Here is a 7,976-nt window from a genome sequence, read left to right as displayed (position 1 = left end):
ATGGAAGCAGAAAACTACACAGAGGGTTCAGAATTCCTCCTCTTGGGCCTCTCAGCTGATCCAGAACTTCAGCCCTTTCTCTTTGGGCTGTTCCTGTCCATGTACCTGGTCACCGTGCTTGGGAACCTGCTCATCATCCTGACCATCACTTCTGACTCCCACCTGCACACCCCCATGTACTTCTTCCTCTCCAACCTGTCCTTTGTGGACATCTGTTTCACCTCCACCACGGTCCCGAAGATGCTGGTGAACATCCAGACACACAGCAGAGACATTTCCTATAAAGGGTGCCTCACTCAGATGTATTTTTTCATGATATTAGGTGGACTGGATAATTTCCTACTGACCGTGATGGCTTATGACCGGTTTGTGGCCATCTGTCACCCCCTGCACTACACGGTCATCATGAACCCCCGCCTCTGTGTTCTCCTGGTTCTAATGTCTTGGTTTATTATTTCCTGTATCTCCCTGGTTCACATTTTGCTGATAACACATCTAACCTTCTCTAGAGGCACCAAAATTCCACATTTCTTCTGTGAGCTGGCTCAGATTCTCAAACTGGCCTGTTCTGATATTCTCATCAATAATATCTACTTATATGTAACAACGGCACTGGTGTGTATGTTTCCTGTCACCGGGATCCTCTACTCTTACTCTAAGATTGTCTCCTCTTTAATGAAGATGTCCTCCACCGCCAGCAAGTATAAAGCTTTCTCCACCTGTGGGTCTCACCTCTGCGTGGTCTCCTTGTTCTATGGGACAGCAATGGGGGTCTACCTCAGTTCTGCCATGACCCACTCTTCCCGGGGAAGCTCGATCGCCTCAGTGATGTACACCGTGGTCACGCCCATGCTGAACCCCTTCATCTACACCCTGAGGAACAAGGATGTGAAGGGGGCCCTGGGAAGGCTCCTTACCAGAGAAGTCTCTTGTTTATGATGGATCATTGACCTCAGAGATAAGTGCAGGGAGTGGACTTATAAGACAACTGTGGTGAAGTGAATTATCCTGGCTATTTTTCCCCTAAATGGCATGCTTCATATTTTCTATTTTCAAAGCATTTATGACCTTGCTATTATAAGGTTTTGTATTTGCTTCTTCTCAAAAACTTCCTTGCTGTGGCCAGCAGGTGGTGTAGAGGTTAAAGGCACTGGATTCCCACACAGTCAATCATGGTTCGAGTCTCAGACCTGGTGGCTTCCATTCTCACTTTGCCTGTGTGTCTGTGTGTGTGTGTGTGTGTGTGTCTGGTCATATTGTCAAATAATAATAAATAAAGTTAAAATGAAATAATTATTTTTAAAAATCTTCCGTGGTTATTTTTTTCTTTTTTTTTTTTAATAGAGATTTTTGCTATAGGACACATGCACTCACTAGAGAGACAGAGAGAGAAAGCAAGAAATCATGCCCCAGGGGGATGACCACACCACAATCCCTTCTCCTCTGTTCTCCTCTAGGGATTTGGGCATGCAATGCACACACACACCTGGCGTGAGTTTTAAGCCACCGGGCACGGGACTCAAACTGTGGTTGACTACATGGGAATTCAGCAATACAACCATCTGTAAGTCTCTTGGTAACTTCTTTTTAACTTTTTTTTTTAATCTAAACATGTTCCAGGAAGTCAGGTTTTTAGAGGTTTTCATGAAATCTTTACTGAGATTTCTTTTTTTTTTTAAATTTTTTATTATTTTATTTTATTAATTTTAACCTAGGAAGTCAGGTTTTTAGAGGTTTTCATGAAATTTTTACTGAGATTTCTTTTTTTTTAATTTTTTATTATTTTATTTTATTTTATTAATTTTAACCTGCTATAGGGTGCATGCACTTACTAGAGAGAGAGACAGAGAGAGGGAAAGTGAGAAAGCAAGACACCAGGTTTGGGCCTCGAAACATGGTCAGCCATGTGGGAGTCCAGCCTCTCAACCACCACACCAACTTCTGGTCCTTCTGAGATCTCTAATCTGATATTTAAAGCACTTATCATATCAAAGTGCCGGCCTAGTTTCCTCAAAAATTATCCTCTCTGATATTGATATTTTTCCTATAGTTTTGTTATGTCCTTGTTTTCTGTGGAAAAAAATAGAATAAAAACATATAATAATCATATCAGAATTGTGCTGGTTACTTTCCATGTATGTCTTTGTTTAATTCTGGAAACATTCCTTTGAGATATTTTCCCTCATTTAACCCAGCTCTTGAGGGAAGAGACTGAGTTGCAATCATTATAATCTGCAACCTGATGCGTACTCTGCACTCTTAAATCTCCTGATCTCCTTTTCATGAAAACAGAGATGTGATTTTCAAAAGGAAATCTGGAATCTAGATTTCAAAGCTGGTTCATTCACAATCTTTATAGAGATATCCTGCCTAGGATAACTCTGAGATGTTGCTTCATTCTTTGTGATCCTTGTTTGTTTGTTTGTTTGTTTGTTTTTTACAGAGTTATTTTATTTAACTTACTTACTTTCACTTATTTATTTTAATTTGACCAGAGAAGTACAGAATGAGAGAGGGGGAGGGAGGAGTGAGAAAGCAAACTGCCAAGTCCAGGACTTGAACCATAGTCAGCCATGTGGGAGTCCAGTGCCCTTAACCACCACGCCACCTGCTGGTCCCAGTGGTACATGTTTTTTGTCCTTTCTTCTTTTCCTTCTTTCCTCATCCCTTCTTATTTCCATCTTTCCTTTCTTTTAGATATTTTACTGGTTAATATTAACTTGCCCCATCTCTCTGCATGGCTGAATAATATTACACTGTATGTATATTCCCCAATTGATTATTGATTCGTTCATTGATGAAAATTGGAGATATTTCCATCTTTGGTTATGGCGAATAATGTGCTATGAATATGAATGTACATTTACTTGCTTGACTCTCTGTTTTCATTTATTTGGGGAATATACTTGTAGTGGGACCACTGGTTCATATGGCCATTGTATGTTTACGTTCTAAAAAAATCACAGAACTGTCTTACATAGCAAGCACTACATTTTCTACTCTCTGAAATGTATGAGACCTTTTTTAAAAGAATTGTTTTAGTTAACTTTATTTATTATGATCTTTTTTCAATTTGACCAGAGAGAGAACGAAAGCAAGCCACCAGGTCCAGGACTCAAACCATGGTCAGCCATGTGAGAGTCCAGTGCCTTTAACCACTATGCCACCTGTCAGCCCCTGTATGAGACTTTTAGTACCTACTTTTCCTGTTTAAAAAAATTCATGTGGACACACACACACACAGTAGGTGTGAAATGGTATCTCATTATGGTTTTGATTTGTATTTACCTAATAATTAATTAGGTATCTTTTTATGGTTTTTATTTTGGTTTGTTTTTGGCCATAGGGTGAGTGCTGCCTCTCCCTTCATGTACTTACTGGCTATTTGTATATCTTCTGTGCAGAAGTCCTCTCAAGTCTACTCATTTCACAATTGTGTAGTTAGTATTTTTTATTCTGACCTGTAAGATTTCTTTACAGAATTATTTCAACTTTATTTATTTATTTATTTATTTTAATTTGACCAGAAAAGTATAGAGTGTATGTGTGTGTGAGAAAGAGAGAGGGGGGGAAAGTAAGAAAGCAAGATGCCAGGTCTGGGACTCGAACCACAGTCAGGCTTGTGGGAGTCCATTGCCCTTAACCAGCCATGTGGGAGTTCAGCACCCTTAACCACCATGCCACCTGCTGGCCCCATAAGACTTTTTTTTTAATATTCTAGATCATTGACCTTTATCAGACACATGTGTTCTATTTTGGTCAAAAATATAATTTATTATTATTAACTACACTGATCATGATGGACAATAGATGTCTTCAACATCTTTATTCATTATGTCTAAATAAATTTTTGTACACTTGGGGCCAGCAGATGGCGTATGTGTGCACACCCAAAATCCTGAGAGGAGAATGAGGAGAAGGGTTTGTGGCATGACCATCCTCCCTGGGGAGTTACTTCTCACTTTCGATCTCACTTTCCCTCTCCCTTTGTCACTCTGTCTCTTTCCGGTGAGCGCAAGTGCCCTATAACAAAAAACCTTTGTAAAGATAGCAATAGTGGGACCAGCAGATGGCATAATGGTTACATCACTGAACTCTCATGTAGTCAACCGCAGTTACAGTCCCGGACCTAGTGGCTTAAAACTCATGCCAGGCACATGTGGGTGCGTGCCCAAAATCCTGAGAGAAACATGGAGAAGAAGGGATTGCAGCATGACCATCCCCCCGGAGGGTGATTTATCAACTTCTGTCTCTCTGTCTCTCTCTGTCTCTCTGGCAAGCACACACACCCTATACCAAAAACTCTCAAAAAAAAAAAAAATCAATAGCTTCTATCTGCTGGTCCAAGACTTGTGCTTTTTAACCATTTACTAACATAAGAATTTTTTTTCTTTTGAGAATTATTCATTTAATTTTATGTATTACTATCATTATTATTCAATTTGACCAGAGAGAGAAAGAAAGAAAGTCACCAGGTACAGGACTCGAACTGCGGTCAGCCATGTGGGAGTCTAGCACCCTAGCCATCATGCCACCTGCCAGCCCTAACCTAAGAATTTCTGAACCCATCTATAACCTGTAAGCCCCTGCTTCTAGATGTTCCACATTTGGGGGCCAGACCAGGATGAAAACTCCATGTGTGTTGATTTTCAGTTTTGCTCATACTTCCTGCTCTCAGAACTAAAGAAAGACACTGCAGTATCTAATCCCCGAGAATACTTTCTCAGGACAACCAGAGATTGTATTAGGGTACACGGTCACTCTTACTTTTGCTATGAATAAACCTTTAAAGAATATTTTTATATTGAGCCAGCAGGTGGCAGGGTGGTTAAGGTTCTGGACTCCACGTGGTTGACTATGGTTTGAGTCCCAGAGCTGGCAGCTTGAAACTCATGCCAAGCACATATGGATGCTTGTGTCCCCAAAGTCCCGAGAGAAGGATAGAAGAGAAGGGATTGCAATGTGGCCATTCCCCCCCCCCGGGGGGGGGTGATTACCTGCTTTCTGTCTCTCTATCTTTTCCCTACTATTGTCTCTATCTCTCTCTGCAAAGCAAAGATGTCCTATAGAAATAAATAAAGAAATACAACCAAGAATATGTTTACAGAATGTAGTTATTTCCATCAACTCTATAGATGAAGGGTTTCAGCATGGGTAAAACACTGAGGTAACCATGCCCTTGCAGGGAAAGGAGGATGCATGTGAATGGAGGTACACACCAAAGCCCATGCCACAGAATAAAGACACCACAGACATGAGACCACAGTAGAAAAAGCTTTATATTGTCCATCAGTCACTGAGGTTCTAAGAATAGAGGAGACCACTTGGTATAGTATAGGAGAAAGGAATTCTTGAGAAGAAAACAATGTCAAAAAAGTTGCTCACCAGGTACAGGAGTATGCGATTGACATGTGTGTTCAGGCTGGCCAGGGTTAAGCCCTGAGCTAAACTACCCAATCAGTGGAGAAGGATAGTTACAGCATCCACAGACTCTGGGTCAGGAACCATGATGAACTCAAGAACCAGAACACGAGAACTCCATATTGCAGAAGCAACACGTCATGATGACTGGTTAGTGCAGAGGGTGACAGAAGGCCACAAACTGGTGAAGGACCATGAAAAAATACATATGGGTGATGTATCCCACAGTTCATGAATACATCTCATAGTCTTAACAAATGTAAAGAGTTACATGTTCTCAGGACCAGCAGATGACATAATGGTTACATCACTGGACTCCCATGTGGCCAACCACAGTGCAAATCCCAGACTCAATGGCTTGAAACTCACTCAGGGCATATGTGTGTGTGTGTGTTTGTGCCCAAAATCCCAAGAGGAGAATGGAGGAGAAGGGACTGCAGCGTGGCTATACCTCCTGGTGGGTGATTTCTTGCTTTCTGTCCCTCTCTGTCTCTTTGATGAGTGCACACACCCTATAACAAACAAACAAAAAAAAATGCCCTCTAAAAACAAACAAAAAAAGGAGTTAAGTGTTCTCACCATAAATAGGATTACTAGGTGAGGGAACCCATTTGTTTTTGTTTTTTGTTTGTTTGTTTGTTTGTTTTTTGAGAGATTTTTGCTATAGGGCGTGTGCACTCGCCAGACAGACAGAGAGAGACAGAGAGACAGAAAGCAGGAAATCACCCCCCAGGGGGGATGGCCACGCTGCAATCCCTTCTCCTCCACTCTCCTCTGGGGATCTTGGGCATGCACGCACACGCGCCCGGCGTGAGTTTAAGCCACCGGGTCCGGGACTGGAACCACGGTCGACTACGTGGGAGTCCAGCGACATAGCCATTACGCTAACTGCTGGTCCCACCATTTGTTAATTTGCTAGGTTTAACCATCCCATAATGCATAGATACTTTAAAACGTCATTTGCACTTGGTAAGATAAATAAGTAACATACAATGTTATCAATCGATTTAAAAATTTTAAAAAAAAGAAAGAAAAAATTATCGAGGGAGTTGTCACAAGGAGGTATATACACTTTAAGAATAGAAAAATGGCCTGTGTTTATTTTAGGAGAGAAAAGAAAAAAGAGATTGAGATACATAAATTCACATCAATTGCCACAGGAGCTCACAATGTCCACTTCGTTCTGAGATCGACGATCCAGCATAGACTGGAGGCTGCCCTGCTGAGGAGTCTCTCCAGGGCCCCCTTCACGTCCTTGTTCCTCAGGGTGTAGATGAAGGGGTTCAGCATGGGGGTGACCACAGTGTACATCACTGAGGCAATGGAGCTGCTCTGGGAAGAGTGGGTTACGGCAGAACTGAGGTAGACCCCAAATGCTGTCCCATAGAAAAAAAAGACCACACACAGGTGAGAACCACAGGTAGAAAATGCCTTAAGCTTGTTTGCAGTGGAGGACATCTTCATTAAACTAAAGACGATCTGAGAATAAGAGTAGAGGATCCCGGCAACAGGAGCGACACCCACCAGGGCAGTTGTCACATACAAGTAGATGTTATTGATAAGGGTATCAGAACAAGCCACTTTGAAAATCTGAGTCACTTCACAGAAGTGGGGGATTTCAGTGACTATAGAGAAAGTCAGCCTCATTATCAGTAGAATGTGAATTGAAGCCACCCAAAATATAATGAACCAGGATATCAGGACCAAGAGGATACAGAGGCGGGGGTTCATGATGACCATGTAGTGCAGGGGGTGACAGATGGCCACAAAGTGGTCATAGGCCATTGCTGTCAGTAGGAAATTGTCCATACCAGCAAAGATCATAAAAAAATACACCTGAGTGAGGCACCCTCTATAGGAGATGTCTCTGCTGTGTGTGTGGATGTTCACCAGCATCTTCGGGATGGTGGTGGAGACAAAACAGATGTCTACAAAGGACAGGATGGAGAGGAAGAAGTACATGGGGGTGTGCAGGTGGGAGTCAGAGGTGATGACCAGAATGATGAGCAGGTTTCCCAACATGGTGACCAGGTACATGGACAGGAACAGCCCAAAGAGAAGGGGCTGCAGCTTGAGATCCCCTGAGAGGCCCAAAAGGAGAAATCCTGAATGTTCTGTGTGGTTTTCTACTTCCATGTAGATGTGTCTGCTGAAGAAGGAGACAAAAGCAACACCCAGTGACAGCCAACTGCATCTCAGCTAGTTCTTACTTTGTAAGATCCCCCTCAGGTGGACGTCTTTCACCCGCTATTTGAGTCCTTCAAACAGTGATTTGTTCAGCTGTGTGGTAGCTCATTCTATATTATTATTATATTTTTTATTTTATGCATTTAATCACTATAAATCACTTTGCTGGTAAGTTGAATTTACCCAACAGGAATACACTTCACGTCAGCCCAATTGAGGATACTAAACACATTATCATCAACAGGTAATAACCCACTTCTGTGCCCCATAAATGTCCTGCCTCTCTATTTTCCTCTGTAATTTCCTTCCTTACACTCTCCCCCTTCTCCCACCCTCCTCTTATATTGTCTCCAGACCTTTCTATCAAA

The 7,976-nt window shown here is 42.0% G+C and overlaps 2 protein-coding genes across 2 annotated transcripts; one reads left to right on the top strand and one right to left on the bottom strand.

Moving 5' to 3' along the window:
- On the top strand, positions 1–939 carry LOC102501441 (olfactory receptor 7D4). The gene has a single exon (XM_006156140.1). It carries the CDS (start codon positions 1–3, stop codon positions 937–939), a length of 939 nt encoding a protein of 312 aa, XP_006156202.1.
- Positions 940–6,585: 5,646 nt separating this feature from the next.
- Positions 6,586–7,557, bottom strand: LOC102474134 (olfactory receptor 7D4). The gene has a single exon (XM_006156160.1). The coding sequence runs from the start codon at positions 7,555–7,557 to the stop codon at positions 6,586–6,588; it is 972 nt and encodes a 323-aa protein (XP_006156222.1).
- Between the last annotated feature and the right edge of the window lie 419 nt (positions 7,558–7,976).

Source organism: Tupaia chinensis, unplaced genomic scaffold, assembly GCF_000334495.1.
Source record: "Tupaia chinensis unplaced genomic scaffold, TupChi_1.0 Scaffold000482_1, whole genome shotgun sequence".
NCBI lineage: Eukaryota > Metazoa > Chordata > Mammalia > Scandentia > Tupaiidae > Tupaia > Tupaia belangeri.
The sequence above is the reverse complement of the archived record's forward strand: the minus strand, read 5'-3'. Positions and strand labels throughout refer to the sequence as shown.

What these genes read in the sequence shown, in the direction of transcription:
- LOC102501441 (XM_006156140.1), top strand. Translation starts at nt 1, where the DNA reads ATGGAAGCAGAAAACTACACAGAGGGTTCAGAATTCCTCCTCTTGGGC.
- LOC102474134 (XM_006156160.1), bottom strand. Translation starts at nt 7,557, where the DNA reads ATGGAAGTAGAAAACCACACAGAACATTCAGGATTTCTCCTTTTGGGC.